Genomic DNA, 21481 nt, shown 5'->3' with positions numbered 1-21481 from the left:
AACAAGGGTTAGTTATGATTAGATAAATGCAAATAAATGAAAAAAAAATATATATATAAATTTCTTCATTTTGGATTTTTTTGCTTGAACCTATTTTAGAACTCACCACTACTTTCTTTATTTTTGTACATTTTTTTGTACGTTTTTTCCCCACAAATTCACAATTAACTGATGTAAAATTAATAGAAAAATCTGCTTCTCTCCATGGAAATGATATTTGCCTTGTGGAGTGTTCCACAGTATGGCATTAAGAGTATCTATCTCGCGAGCAGGATTGCCTCTTCACAGATCTGACTTCAAACTTGGCCTGTGGGTACCACCTGCTTGTTTCCATGGTGACAGATAAGTTTAAAGTCATACAAAGACGATAACATCTCTGTGGAGACAAGCATGTGACATAACCCCTTCCAGAAAAAAGTTACAAGTAGACTAATGCTGCATTCAGACCAGGGTGTCAAAAACGTGCTGAAGGCCCCTAGTTGGACACCTCTAGTTGGACGCCTCTAGTTGGACGCCTCTAGTTGGACGCCTCTAATTGGACGCCTCTAGTTGGATGCCTTTGCATTTGAGGGCAGATGCCTCCGAGGCACGTCCGTTGTGTTCTGCGAGTGTCTTTTGTAAGGTATTTTCTACCAGTGCAGCAGTACACCAAACCTGGAATCTTGATTTACTAATGCAAAGGCAAATAACACATGTCCAACAGTGGATATGGAATGATTGGGGGATCACCAGGACGCTATGGAGACCAGTGTGGGGGCTTACAAGAATCTGTGTACAAGAAGATAACACCTATGTTCTGGTCTTTTGATTAAAGCCACTTCTTATCTGTAGCCCCTCTCATTAAGGAATGTGTGACCCCCACTTTGAAAGGGTTATAAAACAATCACCATTATACGACTTTGCAACAAACATTCTTACACTTTGAATGATTTGTTTTCCCTGTGTCTTCTGTGAACGATGGCAGATCAGGTTAAGAGAGTAGTTTTAGTGTATTAATTACATAAAACCCACCAACAACAGGTGGTCGGCTTGACGGCGGCATGTCTGGATCCAAGACTAGCTTAGGCTAGCTGGTGCGCTCAGCATAATTAAGTTACTGCTAGGTTGTAGCCGCTAGGTTGTAGCAGTCTTTCTCCTTCTGGAAAATGACATTGCTACATCATTGGTTGATGCGGCTTATTCAACTCTGGCATCCAAAAGTTTGGACAGGCCACAGAAACGCAGAGCCTCACGTCCATCATTGACTGACCCCTTATTCACTTCACAGTTCTGTACTAAAGAAGTATAAAACTTGATTTCTGTCATAAATAATGACCAGATTTAACTGGCACACAAATATTTATGTGCTGATAATAGTTATAGGAAGTTTTGTCAAGTTGATCTCACATAAACAAGATGGATTATTAGCTTTTTGTCTGAGATGTGGAAATTATTGCTCTTTTAACAGCTCGAGCTAAGGTGAGTGACTAATGCTAGCTAACCGGTAACTGTTTAGCTTTAACCGTTAACTGTTTAGTTAAATGTTAATTGTTTAGTTAACTTTTAACTGTTTAGTTAACTGTTTAGCTAACTGTTAACAGGTTTTCTGCCACTGTTTACTTGATGTTCTTGTTTTAGATGTCAAATACAAACTAAATATTTAGCACTTGTAGAGTTTTATATTTGTTATGAAGCTGTTGCAGTTCTTTCACATTTTAGATGTGTTTTGATCTTTTACAGAAGAAAATGTCATTACTCACCATTAACGCTCATACCTTTTTCGCGCACTAATAAAATTTCAAATGCCACGATGTCCTCTGCATAACCTCTATACAAGAACAAAATACTGCCACCTGCTCATCTTCTTTATACGCTTTTTATAGCACTGATAATGTAGCCTATTCATAACTTTTTAGTCAGAGATTATTAGTTAAAGTTCATATTTTCCTGTTTTGGTTTGGCAGGATAGTACCTGTACTAATCATTTACTTTAAGGTGGGGGTATTATGCAAAATAGACTTTTTGGAGCTTTCTACCATTTTAATGTCGTTCTCTTGTCTTGTAGAGGTTTTAGATGTCATCCATGCATGTTTGAGTAATCTAGCGATCTCTCCCGGGCCCTGTTCAAACCCTCCTTACAGTCAGCAGTACAGTTCTCTCCAACGCCCCACCCACAAGCCTACGTCACCCATACTGCCACACGACAGTTCTCAATAAACACAAAAACGTGATACAAAACTGTGCACAACAACTTCACAAACCTGAGATGAGATAGCGGGATGCACGCTGATTATAATATGATAGCGATCTGAAAGGGGGAGTGACGTAGCATGGGGAGCAAAGGGAGGAGGGACTCAGAACGTCAAAAACAAAAGTGAAAGTTATTAATAATGTGTAAAAGCATTGGCGAATAGATAATTTCAAAGCAACAAAAGCTAACATGGTGATCTAAATATGTTCTTTGTGTTAGCAGTATATACTCCATAGAAGTAAAATAACCGCTCTTTCAATACTGGAAAACATAAAATACTGTTGTAGGGGTGACCGAGTCTGTTCAAACTAACATGGCCTAACACTTTATATGACAGATCGTGTTCAAACGTTGCTGTGATTTTTATGTTCCATTGTTTTGAGGCTTTCTGGTTTAATTCGTCCACTGGGAGCACCTGCCCATCAGTTCTGCTCTTTGTTACTTCACATCGCCGCTCCGGTCGGCCATCTTGTGCCTCAGATCTTCTCCCTCAGGTCTTTGTTTAGTTCATTTACCGTTTCTCTCTCTCTCTCGTCTTGCTTTGTCCTCTGCTCCTCTTCTTTCATCTCTCTGCCTGTATCGATTTCTGCTGTCAATAGGAGGCCTCACATGAATACAAACGAGTCTATTTGCATGACTGCCAATCAATATCAAAATCCAGGGACACTCGGTACCATAAATGCATTGTTTGACTGTGGCTATTTCGGGATATTGGTTGAAGCGGTAGTTGTGCTGAAAATAAATGGGTCGCTGATATGCTATGGGCAAGGTGATGCAATTTGGAAGCATGATATAGTGAGTTGAAGAAGATCTATTGTGCTGGTGTCTGCTCTATAGCTATAATCTATGACACCCGTGGATTATTATGTTATAATTTGCACATTTTAAATCACAATATTCATCTAAAACGACTTAATAAAAGAAACAGGCACGCCGACTTCTTATTTAGAAAACTGCGGTGTCCAATGGGAGCTGACGTCGCTGTAAACTACATCGCGATAAAGAGCCGTGTAGCTGCCGGCTCCTCATTTGTACCAAAACAACTACGTGAACCCTACGTGTATCGACAATTAAGAAAATAAAATTGGAGAAAGTAAGTTCGTCACAGTGGGCAGGTGAGAACAGGGATTGACCGGCAATATGGCGTCTTGGAAATAAAGCAAAACATTTTCCAGAGGGTAAATAAGAAGGAAACAGCTATAATATAGATCTGCTTTAAAGTAATGACAGACAATTTATACTCATTCACTAAAACATAATTTTATTTAAGATTTGACTAAAAAAACTTGCATAGTTTATTCCAGTTTTTTAAAGTTGGTGAAGCTTATAATGTTACTTCCTAGTTGGACATAGGCAGTAGCTACGACATACATAGAAGTAAGTCCATAACTGTTACCTAGCAACCATAAGAGCATAAAGTGTTACACCGTAGTTATGATTAGAGTAATACAAATTAATTTATTATCTTAAATGAATACTGAAACTGAAAAAAATGTCTTTCTTGTGTGTAAATTGTCCCTGCATTTCATCTGGAGTTTTCAGTGTTGATGACATAAGTAGAGATCTCAACTCTACTTCCTGCATTTTTGTACTTTTCTTCGCAACTTTTTCTGAGACTGCCGCTTGACTGATGTAAAACTATAATAAATATATATCACAAGTACAAACACACCAAACCAAATCATAATAAAAAAAACATGAAAACTCGTCGCATGCACTTTAAAATACTAAACCAGAATATGAAAAACAGCAACTTTTGCTTTTGCTTTAGCATGTTATGTGTAAATGTACACAGTGGTCATTTTCTATAAATAGCAATTCATGTAAACTGGAAGGATTCATGGATTTCAGCTGATTGTTGTAGGCAACATTTTGACTACTTTTCTCCATTCAAAACATAATATTTAGTAAATTATTAATCGCTATGGCAACAGTCCTAATTTTCATCACTCTGAAGCCCAAGATACAAGGTCTCAGTGAGCCAAACTGCATAACTGACACATTCAATTATTTTGAGTCTAGAACAAGATAAATAGAGATTGAAAAGTCTATGCTAATCACCAATGGAGTCTGCAGAGGATTTGTGTTCTGGTTTAAAGGTCCACTATGTAACTTTTCACCTGCTTGTATCCATGGAAACATTATTACTTTGCCTAGAAAGTTTCACAGTAACTTATTTATCTCCATGAAAACAACCATGACAAGGTAACAATGCATGCTTTTCTTCCATAAATGTACCTGTAGTTGAATAAATGCAACATACACAAGTTTAAAGACATACTGTGGAACATTCCAGGCAACGCAATGCATCTCTACGGAGATGAGCAGGTAGTTCACGTCCTCACCAAGTTACACAGAGCCTTATTGTAGTAAACAACATATAAAATATCAAACTACTTCTATATGACTTGGTACAATTTACAATAAACACAATGACATTTATATGAAGGATGGATCAAAATGCAGAGGGCACATTTAACTATGGGGACAACAAACCTTAACCTTAACAACTTCCTACAAGTATAAAGTCGTGCCCTACTTCCACCCACTTCAAGCCCCTTTAAGACATTGTAAAAGAGTCCCATAACTTCTCATGCCTCCATTACCTGCCCATTTTGTCTTGGCGCTGTAACCTGCTGACTTGGGATTCTCGCGGGAGGCCTGTTTTGAATGATAGATGACGGGACTGAAGAGGAGGCTAAATATAGACCCTCTGCTCTGCTTCATAAAACAAAATGGCTGCTCTGTTCACTCATAACAACTCATCTTTACCTCCTCAGGCTTTTACTGTCCTGGCCCAAGTCAAAACCATAGAGCAAACTATTTATTGATAAGTGTTTAGTGCTATTATAGGACAACAATTCTCTGCACAACAGTGGGGAAAAAAATCCTCATTGACCCAAATCCAAAAAGGAAAAAAAGCTAGTTTTTTTCTGTAGTATTGCATTGGGTTTGTAATCTGCTACTGTATAAAATGTAATTCTGTTTAGCACTAGGCGTTCTCAAAGCAAATGTACTATGTTTGTATCTGTCCTATAGTTATAATCTATGACACCCATGGATCATTATGTTATAATTTGCACATTTTAAATTGCAATATTAATCTAAAACAATTTAATAAAAGAAACAAGTACACTGACTTCCAAGTTAGAAAACTGTGGTGCCCAATTGGAGTTGACGTTGCTGTAAACATCATCACAACAAAGATTCATGAGGGTAAAGGAAAAGAAAACAACTATAACATGGTTAAAAGCTCTGTAAAAAAATGATTTTGCAGAATAGGTCTGATTTAATACATTGTGTGAAAGTATGCATGTTTGGTAAAGACAGGGTTGAGAGAGGCCATAATCTCACATTGGTCCCACATCATATCAGTCTGCATCAGGACAGCCTTGACCCATTAAAGGTGCAGTATGTAACTATTTCTCGGAAAAAGAAAATTAAAACATACTTTGGAGCATTCTTCATGGAGATAGACATTTTTTGCTTTTCTGTTCAATATTATAGTCAAAGGAACGGCGTTACTATGGAAACAATTTGCAAGCCCACTCACAACAGGGATGTGTGTTTTTTTCTGTTTTTTAGTGCAATAAAAACTATCAAAATAAAAAAAATAAATAAAAAAAATAATAATAATCATGCTTTTAGCCTGTTTTTTTGGCAAAAAAGTTACATAATGTGGCTTTGAGGGGAAAAAAGTACATAAACAAACTAAACTAAACTAAACTAGAACTACTGTTAAACTGTAGTGGAAAAAGCCTGTATTCTTATGATTGATATTTTTCAATACACCAGAGCAAGTTATAAATTACTGCTTTGGGAATATAGTATCAAAATGGCTGTCACACCATCTGCTACAGGACAGCTATGACTCCAGATAGAAATATGCTACCATGTTTTTGTAACTATATCATTATTAAAACTTTGATTTTACTTTGCTAATTTTAAAGGTTCTATATTATGCAAAACTGCCTCTTGTGAGTTTTAAGCCATGTTATAATTTATCATTTTAATTTCCTCATCACAAACATACCTGGAGTTATGTTTGGTTTCATTTATACATGTTTAAGTAACTCTTTATTATTAGTCTGTTTATATCTGCAAAGCTCCACCTTGTGATGTCATGAAGTGGTAGTGTTCAGTAGAAATGGACAATTCCAGAGCTGAAATCATCCAAATAAATCTAGTGAAGGTTTATGGAGTTTAAAAAGACAGAAAAGCACTTCCAGTATTACCAAATGACATCACAAGGTGGGACAGAGTATTTTCAGTTTAAGAGAAGAACTCAGCCTAAATATGCAGGATTTGTTTGTTAAACGTGTGTGAATGAAGCGAACACAACTCCAGGTCTGTTGGTATGTTGTGATGAGGAAACAACATTATAGATCAGAAAATGTCGTAATATGGGCCCTTTAAGTTTCTAGCTCCAAAGTTTTCATCAAGGCACACAATTTTCCAATATGAAGCCCCTTGATTACTTTATAAGAGTTGATAATTCTCTGACTCTGCAGCTGCCGTCAATGTAAATCAGTATTTTTAAATAGGATAAATTTACCAATGATCTCTGCTTGTTCTGCTCATCGCTGAGTCTTGTCTATAGCTCTGAATACGCCGCCTTCATTTGCACATTCGAATCAAAAACAGCTGCATTTGCTATTATTTGCCCCCGTGGTGACAGTCAACACTCCACTGCAGTTTGGGACTTGAGAAAAAATCGAAATACCTGCCATTTTTTGCAATCTCCGTACTTCACGCTGGCTAACAGATGTGGTGGAGACCTTTGCTCACAAAAACAGACTTTTTACATATTTAATACAAAACATCATTTCCAAAACTCGTCAGGAAGTGCGGTCCCCAAACGCCCAAACATGGAGTTCCTAACGACAGCAGTCAACACCATTTGAAAATGCCAGATGCTTGCTGCTTAAATTGTGCTCTGGAGATGTTTGTTTTGACGATAGGCTCAGACTAGTTAAGGAGAGCGGTGGGTGACAAAACATGAGAGGATTTATTTGTGTATTTCAAAGTGGAGTCTTGTGCAGTTTTTCCCTATAAAAAGGCAGAGCTGTAGACTAGTGATGTGATAGAGTCGGCTCTTTTGAACGGTTCGTTAACGTGAACGATTGGAGCTGAATCTTTTTCTTTCTAATTTGTATGTATTTTTATACTGATTAATTCTGAACTGACACAAGGATCAGCTCAAAGGCAGAGCAGATGACACGATTTGTGCACAAAAAAAACATATCTGGCATCATAATAACAGTTTTAAAATTATTATTATTTTAGTGAAGCATTTTAATTAGATGGTGCATAATTTGAAATGGTAAACACACTCCCACTCTCAGTTTGAACCATTTAAAACAAATTTAAGTCTTGGTTGTTTCTCTCTGTGACTAGTTTGTTGTTAAAATGAGTTCTCACATTGGTTTCTGCCATAGAAATAAGTAGTAAGAGAGCCAGTCTTTTGAATGGCTCTTTGAAATGACCAGATCCAAAAGATTTAGATCTCATAAAAGAGCCGAAAGTCCCATCACTACTGTGGACATTGCATAAAGTAAGTTCTAGTTTGGTCCTGTTTAGTCCCAATTTAGTCCTAGGTTAAGCACCGTATCCAGGTTTAGACAACTTTTTTTTTTTTTTTCCACTAACTTGAAGGTCAGAGATTGGACCCTCGTACCGACCAGTGCATACTGTCATTGTATCCTTTCGCAAGACACTTCATCCTCTTTGCCTGTGTATGGATTTTTAAAGTAATTTGTCATCACTGGGGCTAAAATTGAGTTAATATAATACGCCTCAGTCTCCACCTGCTCCTCTCCAGCCAACCACAGCTCACCTCAACCATACTTCTAATAACCCAGAAGCCCCATTTACACAAGCCTATCCCGGCAACACCGTCTGTCTCTGCTCTCTTGACCCCAGCGTCCCGCTACATGTCTCTTGTTCACTCTTTCTGCAAATGGATGCACATTAGTCCTGGACACATCTGTAGCCTGTCCGTCCATGGGAATAGATCTCTCCTTCACTGTGGTTCTCCTCGAGTTTTGTCCTTTTCCCACTGGGTTTTTTAGAGTTTTTTCTTGCTAAGAAGGAGGGTCTAAGGACAAGGGATGTTCTGGGACAGTTATCTATTTGCTTGTTTTCTGTTGATTAATTTGATTGACTGTTTCTCTTTCTTTGTTGATTCTCTAACTTTCTGTTGGTTAAATCAATTCTCATGTTCATCATCGTCTCTAAGAGGTAAATACTGTTATGATTTTTGGCTTTACAAAAATAAACTGACTCACCATCACCGTCTAGAGAGTCTCGACCCAGCCTCCACATCTCTCCATATTGTAAATCGTCATAAATATCTTTGTTGTAAGCCACATGTGTCAAACTCGAGGCCCATGGGCCAAATGCGGCCCGTCATGTCATTTTATGTGGCCTGCGACAAAGTAAATTAAAAGGTATGACTGTCTTAAAATGTCAGTTTATCAGGAGATACAGTTAAACAGCTATTTTTTATGTCTATGCAAATCCATATGCAATATTTGTAACTTGAATAAGTAATAAATATAGAAACAGTTAATTAACAAGATTAGTGACATTTATCTTACAGCTACATCTGGCCCTTTGAGAGCAACCATTTTGTTAATGTGGCCCTCGGTGAAAATGAGTTTGACACCCCTGTTGTAAACCATTGTTGTGGCGTCATCCTTGCTAGTGAAAATACCTTTAAGATTGCATTCACTCTTGCACATACACCATGACAAAACTGATATGAAACTTGGACAAATTTCAGAACTGACCCTGAACTAGACCAGGAATAAAGCAGGACTAAAACAGGACCAAACCTACATCTACATCTGGACTTAACTGGGCTCAAACTAGGACCCAACAGGGACAAGTGTGAAGGTGTCTTAAAAAAACACCCATCATTACCGATGCTTTACAAATCACTAGTCCAGCCCAATGAATAAATTCTTCACCAGATAATACCCTACGTTTTTTTGCGATAACTTTGACAATAACCCATCGAGACGAGCTGCAGTTAGAATCACAAAACGTGACAAATTCCTTTTTAAAATCAAATCTTTTTGTGAGCGAAAAGTCATTCTCTCATTGTTGCCGTGCATAATAGAAAAGAGCCAATCTCCTGATCTACTCCCACACAAATGAGGAAACAGACCAACCACGCGCTAGACACAAGTCAGTCTGCGTGACGTTCTTTCAAAATGTGTCATGGAAATATTGGGAAAAATCAATCAAATGGTTTTCTCTTGCTTCTGGAAAGTCATTAAAACTGACAAGAGGAACTTAAAACGGATGGAATAGATTCATAATTCACCGTTCAACACTGGATTGTTTCAGTTAGTGCAGTTTGAATTGGTAACTTTTAACTCACTCTAACACTATTTTGAAATAAAATGGGAGAAATACAGATTGGTGTGTGGCTATTATTTAACTATGATGCAGCAAGTGGAAGGTCTGGTGATGTCCACTTTACTAAATAAAATGTCCAGTGCGTTTTTGACCCATTCTTCAACACCTGAACCGCCATCTCCAGAGTATTTGCTGTATAGATTCATGTTGAGAAGTACATACACTAGCTTGAGGCTTTACCAGACACAGGGAAAACATGCAAACTCCTGCCTGTTTCAAATCTGGATTATGTTTCGTCCTGCTTTAGATATCGTTTATCCATGCATTTTCTTCCGCTTTCCTTGGGCAGTAGTCTAAGCAGGCCCCTCACCCCAGACACTTTCTCCAGCTCCTCCGACGGGACCTCAAATGAGTTTCCAGGCCAGCCGAGAGACGTATTCCCTTCAGAGTGTCCTCCCGGTGAGACGTGCCTGGAACACCTCTCCAGGGAGGCGTCCAGGAGACATCCGGAACAGATGCCAGAGTATCATAGCAACCAAAGAACCAATCTGGAGCGAGACTGTTGAAGGTAACGCCCCCTTCCCGTCCGCAATGCTGGTTTAGCAGGGAGCGGGCGCTTTGCTGTCAATCAATTTTGTTGCTAATGCTAGTGGGAACGACCTCGGGGAAAGAAGGCGCCTGATTTGTCTGTTATTAATGTTCATATCTTTAATCAAGGACACAAATGCGAAATAAAAACACCAGGATCATGTTAATACGAACATTTTTGCAGTTGTTACAGAGCGAGGAGCGACAGTTTTCCAATGTAAAGTGAATTGGAGCCAGAATCGATGAAGCCGGAAGCGCGCCCATGATCACTTTGAATTTGGAACACGGCGGCTAGCAGATTAGCTATGTCCATTTAAATATACAGTCGATGTTAATACCCCATAGAAGTAAAACACCCCCTCTTTAAGCCTCACATCATTGTCACACAGCTTTCTTTAGCCAGTAGCAAATCCGAAACCTTTGTAAAAGCCACACACTTTAAAGTCTGTCTGTTCCGAGTGTCTAAAGTGACATTGTAATTGTACAGAGGAGCAGAGCACTACGCCTCAGCCTTCACTTCTCATTACTGTAATTTGCTCTATAACAAAGATATATCTACAAAGCTTTTTCCTACATTCTGACACTGTCTCCGGCCCCATCCATCACAATTCAGTTCAGTTTCCGATGTTTCAACTTGTCACTTTAAAAGAGGAGCAGATTGAGAGCTAAAAGATAAATGCACTGTCCAACTTTAAACTAACAACTTTTTATAACTGTTGAAATGATGAAACGCAAGAAGCTTCTCTGGAAAAACAACGGAAATGGAAACAGAAAAAGTCATTTATAATCTTGTATATTCAGTTTTTGGGTTAGCATTTGATAATTTGGTAGCATTTTTTTATTCTGAAGCACATTATATATGCGCTGTATCTGATTTTAAATGTCTTAAAACAGTTTGCAGCAGTCCAAAGTTATTCCTCAGTTACGTAATGACTTCCTAGCATCATAATAACTCACCACAATGAGTTTATAAGCATTTTAAAAGGCCAGAGCGGTAAGGCTAAAACAGCTAGAATGCTAACAGTGCACTTCCTGGTTTGTGAATGATTAAACTTTATAATTACATGCAGACAGCAGTACAGCGTCATCCCATTTGACAAAGTTTGAAGTCAGATGCCCTTCCTGACACATACCTGTTCAGACTTTTATCCTATATTGTGATTGTTTTCAAAGCAAAATTCCACAGTGCACTACGTAACTTTTCTGATGCGGGAGGGAAGGGTCTGAACTATTTGTGTCATTTAAACATACATTCTTACCGTGTTTGCGGTTGCCTTGGTGCGTGGTGTCATTATCTGCTTGTCCCCATGGAGATAGATAGAAAGTACTGAAAAATTGTCTAAAAAAAAATCCTCCTCTCATTATTCTGACATATAGCAAATACAAATAATTCTGGTAATCCTAATTGACCTAAAACAGGAAAGGTTTAGTCTCATTTCATGTCAAACAGTGAGAAAAAAAACAAAAACAAACAAAACATATGTGTCTTTTTATATAGTGTATGTAAACTTCTGGTTTCAACTGTATATATGTTCTATTTTATTCTAATAATTTGTGTTATTTAAACATACATTCTAACTGTGTTTGCGGCTGCTTCTCCACAGATCTTACCCGTTACTTGGCCTGGCGTCATTACCTGCTTGTCCCCATAGAGATAGATTAAAAAGTACTGAAAAATTGTCTAAAAAAAATAATTATCTTATTATTCTGACATTCAACAAATAGAAATAATTTTGTTAATCCTAACTGACCTAAAACAGGAAACGTTTAGTCTTCTGTATATATCTTTTATTTGTTCTAATCCTTTATGTCATTTAAACATACATTCTTACTGTGTTTGTGGCTGCTTCTCCACAGATCTTACCCGTAAATTGGCCTGGTGTCATTACCTGCTTGTCCTTGTGGAGATAGATAGCAAATAGAAATTATTTTGGTAATCCTAATTGACCTAAAACAGGAAAAAATTTGACTGATTTAATGTCAGACAGTGAGGAAAAAAAAACATATGTGCCTTTTTATATAGTGTATGTACATTTCTGGTTTCTTCTGTGTATATATATTTTATTTGTTCTGTCATTTGTGTCATTTAAACATGTTTGCGGTTGCTTCTCCACAAATCTGACCCATAACTTGGCCTGCTTGTCTCCATGGAGATGGATAAGATTGACGCCTTACCCCATATCACCATTGAGACAAGCATACGACTTATAATCTCTACCAGAAAAGTTCCACAGTGTCCCTTTAAACACCTGACACTTGTCTACATTGAGAGTGGACACTGCACAGGGATGTCCATTATCCCTGTCAGTTTTGCTGTTGTTGCTCCAGAGGTGACTTTTCATTGATTTTCTCTCAAGGCTAAAGCAGTCTGAGTCCTCATCTGAACCACAGGCTTTTGTCGTAACTCTGTGTCCATTTACACTTATATACGGGACATTTACTGGCACTTCTTTAAGCTATTGTGGGCCACTTTACTATTAAGAAGTTTGTGAAGAGGTAAAATTGTAGGCTTTTCATGATAATTACTATATCCACTTATTGTTCAGTATTTGAAAGTTGGAACGATGTACAATTTGGGGCTCAATACTTACCATGAGTACTTTTTATTTGCAAAAGCGTGGAAATTTTGAGTATTTTTGTTGTAATAAAAGATCTGAGCCGTGGAGGGGTGAATAAGTCCCTTTTACGACTAATTACTGGTTCATTCTGCTGTTTATTTGTTGCAGCTCATGTCTTTTAATGAAACTGCCTCTTTAAAATGGTTCACTGGGATTATCTTGCTTTATTTAAATCTTAATCAGTGGCTTAAAGTAGTTTCTGTATTATCGTTTATTGAGATATTTCTCTGTAGCGATATATGGTGCTTCGAAATGTGTTATCGTGACAGGTCTAGCAAATTGTAGTTTACTTTTTAGGTACTTTCTTCCATTGTCTGTCCATTATCTCATAGGTTTCCCATTAGCTTCGAGAAAGTGGTCGCTAGTCTTAGTCTTCCCGGGTTCCATTAAAAAGTTGATTCCAGTTGACGTAATAATATTGTTTTGAGTTGTAGATTGACGGATTTGTTGCCTTAAAGTGGATCTCTTATGCCCTGTATTGACATCTTAAAGCGTTCAACCACGTTTCTCATAGTTTCTCGAAGTTATTTTTGGAGTGATTCCTTCATGTTTGAGTAATCTTGAAGACGTCATTGCTTTGACACGATATTTGAGTCATTTTAAAAGTGTAAATGTGGAGTGTGGTGTTTTTAAATGAAAGAATGGGAGAATGCATGGTTTGATTGCATGGATGGATACTTAAATGTATTTTAATTGTTTGTAACTGCAGATGGAAACTAGCTTTAGCGAAATCTGGTGTAAAGTATTTCTTCTTTTATGAGATTAATGTGTTTGCACATGGTGGTCCATTATAAATAAACCACTAAAATAAACCAAACACTGATCTACCACTGTTTTCACTGCCACCAGTACACGCCCACTGCTCTGTACTTACTACTTTCTCCAATCTTATTTTCTTAATTTTTGATACGCGTAAGATTCGGCTCGCTACTGTGATGTGCAGATATCCATAGAAGGAGCCGACAGCTACGTGGCTCTTTGTGTACGGTGATGTCAGCTCCCAATGGGCACCGCGGTTTCCTAACGTGGACACCAGCTGACTTGTTTCTTTTATTAAGTCGTTTTAGATCAATATTGTGATTTAAAATGTGCAAATTATAACATAATGCTCCTCAGGTGTCATATATTAAAGCTATAAAGCAGACACAAGCACATATGTCTGCTTTAATGTCAATGTGCCCATGGTATTGTGTCACTGCGTAAGACCCTTCAAAGACACATAGCCTAGGTTAAGTAACGTCTATTTTATATGTTTGTTTTCTTGGGGGTTTTTTGGCATGTGGTGCAGCCATTTTTGACATCAACCTGTTCAGGAAGTGCATTTTTGCAGTAATCTAGCACAAACATATTAGCTCTCAGGTCAATGTTTTTATGTGCACTGCCCCTGATAATTAAACAAACTAAGCTAAACTAGCATAATTTACAACAAAAACTCATTAAAACACCATAAACACTTGTACATTTAAGTACAGAATAAGACACACAATATCATAAGGGTATGTCTCATCTGATGCTATAAGAGCTGCTTTTACATTATATCTGTACTGGGGCAAAAGTTGAATGTCAGATGCCCTTCCTGACACATTCTTCTGTGTCTATTTAGACTCTGAACCTACATTGTGATTGTTCAGGACAAAATACCACAGCGTGTTTTGTAACTTTCTCTCAGATTTTGTGATTTAGATTTATTCTATTGGAAAAAGGCATTGGGAGACACTATGGTCCACCTCCATATTTGTAATGACAATCTGTATATATAACCGGCAAATAAAACAGATTCTGATTAGAAAGTAATGCTTAAATATGCGTAAAATCATAGAAACGATGGTGGAGAGACTAATGACACAAAATGGCCGCCATGTTTTGATCAATCCGTCCCTAGGCAGCTGTGGTGAACTCTTATAGCTTTAGTATAAGTGAGAGTGCATTCACGGTAAAAATGTGTTTTTTATTTTTATTTTTTATGTATACTCTCCGCATTTGCTATTGTGTGTTTTTGAGTTCGCAGTCCTTCCTGAAAAACATCGTAAATTGCCTATAAATTGTCCAAAGCGATTGAATGGAACTTTGAATGCTTTCTTTGTGTCTCGTTGTTTGCTACAATTAAGTGGCAGTCATCAAAGAAACCACAGGCCTATACAGACTTAAGATTGCAAGCAGTGCCAGAAGATATGGCTTTTTGCTTTTGCTGTTAAAATGCTACCAAAAAGAGCCCCTATTTTCCATAGCTATTTTTCAGTCTCTGTAGGCTTTCAGATAACCAGCTTTCTATATTACGCTATTTCCGTCTCATCACAAACAGACCTGGAGTTGTGTTTTCTCACAGGATGTGCTCCACTGTGTTTTTAAACTTTTAAACTTGGATGATTTCAGATCTGGAATTGCTAATCTCTACCGAACTACAGGTTAAAGAGAGCTGTTAACTTGGAAAAACACCGCTTCGTGACATCACAAGGTGAAACAGAGCATGTTGAGCTTTGGAGATGTAGACAGACATGTGTGAATGAAGCAAAACCCAACTCCAGGTTTGTTTTTGATGAGGTAACACCATTCTCACACGGCTTAAAGCTCACAAGAGTCCATTCTGTGCACAAAACTTCTAAGTCAAATCAATATTGGCCTATAGGCTGTGCAACAACAGCATGCAATTGTGTAGGCAAAGTACTAAATCACTTCTAGTACAATGGCCACCAACACATTAAGACCCCAGCTCCCATTAAGAGGATTTTTCACCTGGTTAAAAATGTTCACTTCTAAGTTTGGACATTACAAAAGTCCTAACAAAAGGCGACTGGATTATATATAAGCATTTAATTGGACCAATAGAGAAAAAAACAGGCAAAGTTTGAAGTATTCACAAGTTCATTTTGCTTAAAGATATTAGCTGAGCGTCCTAATTATTTGCTGCAATGCGTTTAGAGGCACGTCTCACAGCTTTCAGAGGCCGGAGTAACAATCATGATAACAACTATTAGCATGCTAACAGTGCACTTCCATATTCGCGGAGGATGAAACACTATAGAAAAAAACTATATAATTACTTGCAAACAGTACACAGCAGTCTTATTTGAATAAAAACTGCATTTACAATATACTGTATCTGTACTGGAGCAGATGTTTAATGTCAGATGCCCTTCCTGACGCATCCTCCTGTATCTGTTTAGACACTGAATCTATGTTGAATCTTGTTTTTAGATTAAAATTCCACAGTGCACTATGTATCTTTTCTGGTGGGGGAAGGGAGTCTGATTTTTTGATTATTGTTTTTTCCACAGTATGGCATTAAACCTATATATATCTTGCATTTTTGTGATTCCCATGGCCGTGGTTGGCTGCTCTTGTGGCTGGCTGGCTGGCACACTGAGCAGTTTTTACATTTTTGAAACATTTTATCCTACATTTTCAACTTAACGTTTTGGAATTTTGAAAAAACTGAGAGGTGCAGCACGCGCAGTTGAAAGGAAGTAGATTAAGAACTGCTGGATTGTGAGATTTGCGCAGTTTGTTTTTCCTGTATCCATGGCAACCTTGCATGGATCAAGCTATGGTCGTCAGACTTTTTACACCAATGCAATGGACTTTCTACACCCCATATATCAGAAGACCGAAGACTTTTGTTTGCTCTTGTATTTTTATTGTATTGAAAAACTTAAAAACTTCTTACTTTTGCCCTTCCTTAGATCTGACCCATAACTTGGCCTAGTGTCCTTCTCTGCTTGTCCCCATGGAGACAGAGAACGTTAATCCATATCTCCATGGAGACAAGCATATGGCGTATATACCCTCTGCCAAAAAAGTTCCACAATGCTCTTTTAAACGCCTTTAAGTACTAAATCACTTCTAGTACAATGCCCCCCACACACTAAGACCCCGCTCCCATTTAGAGATAGTGGATTTTTCATCTGGCTAAACATATTCAATTCTCGGTTTGGACATTACGGAAGTCCTAACAAAAGACGATTGGATTGTATATAAGCATTTAATTGGACTATTGTGATGGACCAATAGAGAAAAACAAGTTGGGAAAAATAGGCTGAGTTTGAGGTATTCACAAGTTCATTTAGCTTAAAGACATTAGCCAAGGAGGAGGAAGCGGCGCGGGAGATGGAGGCTTAATGAAAGTTTGTTTGGCCCCAGGTTAAAAACAAGTATTAGCAAAAAGAAGAGACCAGAAAACTTCACTCTCAGAGCAAAAGTGAAAGTGCTTTAGGGCCAGAACAAAGCCAAGTTTCATTAAAGTGACTAAATCTATTAGTTTAATTTCATTTTGTTTTCCTTGTTAGAGGTTGTGACCGGATGGCCGTCCCCACAGGTATCGTTCCGCTAAGCCAACTAAGGCAATTAATCAACTTTTAATTCAATCCAGATCCAGTTGTTTTCAATGAATGATCTGCTTGAGGTTTTTTTTAAACAAAGATCTACAGCCAGTACTCAAAATATCAGAAAAAGAATGAGGCAGATCTGTGGAGAGGTGGTCCCGATAACAGTAAGAATGAACGTCTTTAAGGTATTTTTAAACAATTACAACACTTGAAATTAAATAAATGCAAGACAGATAAGCTTTATGTCATACTGTGGAATAACATCTTCATGGAGAAAAGCAAGTTGTCCCCCACACACACCAGAAAAGTTACGTAGTGCAACTTTAAATGGCAATGACTACTAGCCTTTTGTGTTTATGTTTGGGAAATTAATATTAAAAGGCTTTATTTGTTTAAAAATTAAAAATGGTGACTGAGCTTACTTGAGTCCATTATAATCCAGAAGTGTGGGGCTCTGCTGTGGGTTAACGTTAATTTAAAGCCACTGTATGCAACTTTTTAGCCCAAACATAGATTAAAATAAAAGCTTGTTTCTTTCATTTTTATTGCACTGAAACACACATAAAAACATGCGTCCTTACTCTGAATGGGGTTGCATCTCCACAAACCCAATAAACCTGGCGGGGTGTTGGGCCAGAATGTTCCGAAGTATGGTTTTAACTTTCAATTGCCATAGAATCATGTAGGTGACATGCCGCCTTCAGAAAGTTACATACTGTACTGCAAAACTATGTTCGGTTAAGTCCAGAAAGCAAGAACTGTCACAAAGAGTGTGGCTGTCATGATTCAGCGATCCAATTCCACACAGGAGCGTATGAAAAAATGCCCAAAACCCGCAAAACGTACACGGCGGCTGGATTTTCCACTGTATTTATGAAACATAGCGATCCTCGGGTAACACAGACACGCCCCCTCCCCTCTTTCCTGCACAAAACAAAGCTACAAAGAGAAAAGATTTTACCCCAAAATTCAGGACAGTAATTAGGATTATTCTCAAATCAGTATCTTACCTATGGAAACTAGTGCTAGACAAACCCGCGGACAATATAGCTCTTAAAGACCCGCCCAATTCCATGAAAAAAAAGTATACCTGGAAACCCTTACACAGACCAAACCCAAAATAGTGAGACGACATGAATTCTTTTACTCAGGTTGTCCATGTGCGGCGAAAATGACAAAGGATGCCCCTGTACTCCGCTCCAATCAAACCCACTGACTCGTCTGATTAAATTACCTCCGTGTGCTGCCTCCAGGGCCAGGGCTCAGCTGCGGAGTGATCCCCCAAATCAGAGCTCCTGTTTGGGTGAGCTGGAGAGGAGCAGGGGGTATGGGGGTCCTGTTCACCTGTCTGCACCAGTGACCCAAGAACTGATCAACAGACAGCTGAGGTCCACAGACTCAAGCAAGAAGCACACCCTGTTTTTCAAAATGCTTTCAGTTTTGGAGGGGAAAAAGATGAATATGAACCCAGAATTGTAATTAGGTAAAATGAAACTTCTAATTTTAATTCATGAGGTCACATAAGTATATATTTTGGGCAGTAGCTGGTATAACTTATACTTCAGTGGAAAATAATACTGGTGAAAATGATCCTCCTCCATTCACCTTTAATTTTACTTTTTTTTTTAAAGGTGCACTGTATAACTTATCTGGTGCAGGGTCTGCCACCTGCACCTGCCACTTTCCATTACCGTAACTCCGCAACCAGTTGTGCTATCATGTAAATTCAAACAGCATCTTAAAGCAGAGGCATCGGGCTCTATAAATATTTTACTGTCATTACGGTAATGTGCTTACGTTGTCCCTTGAAGATGACCAATCAGAGTGCAGATACCGTGGGGAATTTCCCAGTAAGTTATTCGATGTGTCAAAGAAAAAATACAGATGGATGTGTAAAATAGAGGTAGTTGTGTGAAAAAATGCAGTACATTCTGATACTTCCTCTAACATGATTTTTATGGCTAAAAAAGAAAAAAAAAGTCTAGGCGAGCTGTCATGGGCTATAATGTGCTCAGTCCTTAAAGGGTTAAACACCGACATTCACTAGAATCGTTTTGATTATTTCAGTCCTAGAACAGCCAATCTGTATTGAGCTACAGGTAAAAAGCAGCTGTTAACATGAAATCTGCCACAACATGACATCACAAGGTGGAACAGAGCATTTTGTGCTTTGGAGATGTCAACATGCTAATAATAAAGTGTTACTCAAACATGTGTGAATGAAACAAAACACAAATTCAGGTATGTTTTTGATGAGGTAACAACATTATAACATGGCTTAAAACTCACAAGAATCAGTTTTCCTTATTATATTATATTATACCTTTAACGTATAATTCTCCATGGAGACAAGCAGGTGGATTTTTGAGCAATAGAAACAGCTGTAACTGGGTACGTTTAATGTCATACTGAAAAATATTCCAAGCAAACCACTACTATCTCCGGTTGGATGACCCCTCACCAGAAAAGTTACACAGCGCACCTTTAATTACTCTGTCTCTTGGAAAGATAATCAGGTATTATCTTTCAAATCCACTTCATCAATGTAAAACAAAACGGCTGTAGCTTTCAGTAATGCTAGCTCAACACAGCAACGTCACAAAAGCCAGCCAACAATGGAAGGTACCCGCACAGATCCAAAAACCTGCTTATTTCCAAAGTCTTTTTAATTCCCAGTGCAGTAGAATGACTCCCCTCTGCTTAAGACACGTGTAGTTTAAATCAGAACTTTTACCTGGTCCAGTTTCCAGTGGAACTCTGCCGGTCTGAAGGAGTCTGCACGGCTGAAGTCTCTCCTCAGAAGAAACACCAGACGACAGTTATGGACGTACAGGGAGTAGTGGTGTCGGTTCATTTCTACAGGAAGCAAACAGAGCACACAGACAGATTAGTGTAAATACATGTTTGCAAGAATGTTTCACAGTATAGCATTAAAGAAGACTGCAATTTCAAGAACTACGTGACATCACACAAGACTGCTTTGATTACAGCCAGGTGTTTCAGATTGCAAACATCTGGCTTGCACCGGTGGAGTTTTAGCCTGTCGTATCATACCTATTACACTGTTTATATCCGCCAGACCACGCCCCTCGTCCTGCCTCGCTCTTTTCTTTAGTCCTCCTAGCACTGCACAGTTTAACAGCTCTATTTGAGGTGCGAATGTGGGAGGAGTTTAGGTGTTCAGTTCCACTTTTACTACCCGACCACACTGACCGGTCTTATCAGAGTTACAGAGCAGCGTCTCCTTCTCAGCTCTGAGTCCAGGGCTGGGGCCGTGCTTCATCCAGGTCGCTATGGTGAACTGGTCGGTCAGGTTCTGAGGGACCACCCAGTCCGGGATCTTCGCCGCCTGCCGCCCGTCGAACCTGAAGATGAGGTCGCTGTCTCTGCCGCTGTCCGTCACTAATGAAAATGTCCAGTTGGTGGCGGCGCTGGGAGCTGGGAGGAGGTCCGTGCTGCCAGAGGAGGCGCCTGGGGTTTAGACAGAAAAACGAAGAATAAGTTAGATCAGTGTTTTTTTTTTTTATCAGTGGACCATCAGCTACTAGAGACCATGGAAAAACAAATATATATATACTTTTTAAATTGTATTTGCTATGTCCCTGTGTTTATTCTCAAAGTATAGAGTCACTCAGATTCTACAATGTGATGATATCATACTTTTTTCTATTGATTACATTGTACTTTGCCATGAAATATCCAAAAGGTAAATGCACTAATGTTGAACCCGATCATTTCTATTTGTAACTGCATTTAAACAGTATTCGTTTTACCTGCCCCCCATCTGTATTATATATATTGACCTATAGAATGTTGTGATGCCATGTGAAACCCAGCAATTTAACAGCAAACTTGAGTAATATGACATCTTTTTAACAATGAAATGCATTTCACACTATTAATACTGGCCCCGCCCCTTTCATTGTAAACTAAATCTTGTGTATAGTAGTGATCCTCATGAGATAAAAGGCTGATATTTGCCGGGTTACATCATACAAAGTCAAACAGTAGGAAAAAGTACACATCCATTTTGTGCACAATATTTTATTTAACTTCAGCTTATTATAAACCTTATGGCTCTGTGGCTGATTCATTCATTAGTATGGGAATTAAACCTGTGCTTAGATATTATAATATGTAATAAGTAGTTTTCAAAGTTTTCAAACTTAAATAATGAATGGTCATCTATAAATGATTTTACAAAAAAAAAAAAAACACTAGCAAAATGGATCCCCCTGCTGCTGTACTCAGGAATGATGGAGTTGAAATCAGGCTAATAGCTCTACTAACGTTTGGTTTCTGTGTATTGAGGAAATCTGAGAACTGGAATCATCTGAATGAGTCTGGTTAAACTTTAG

At 38.3% G+C, this 21481-nt stretch overlaps 1 protein-coding gene across 1 annotated transcript in view; it reads right to left on the bottom strand.

Moving 5' to 3' along the window:
• The window catches only part of LOC117379870 (calsyntenin-2-like), a 463825-nt gene that overhangs the window by 78820 nt on the left and 363524 nt on the right, over window positions 1-21481 (bottom strand). The window contains exons 7-8 of the mRNA XM_055225785.1: window positions 20337-20594; window positions 19858-19979 (exon numbers count right to left, since the gene is read on the bottom strand). Of these exons, the coding sequence (XP_055081760.1) occupies window positions 19858-19979; window positions 20337-20594 (380 nt within the window). The remainder of the gene's footprint in view (window positions 1-19857; window positions 19980-20336; window positions 20595-21481) is intronic.

The sequence above is a fragment of the Periophthalmus magnuspinnatus genome, chromosome 13 (assembly GCF_009829125.3).
Source record: "Periophthalmus magnuspinnatus isolate fPerMag1 chromosome 13, fPerMag1.2.pri, whole genome shotgun sequence".
Taxonomy (NCBI): Eukaryota; Metazoa; Chordata; class Actinopteri; order Gobiiformes; family Gobiidae; genus Periophthalmus; species Periophthalmus magnuspinnatus.
Note: the sequence above shows the minus strand (reverse complement) of the source record. Positions and strands in the feature narration are given on the sequence as shown.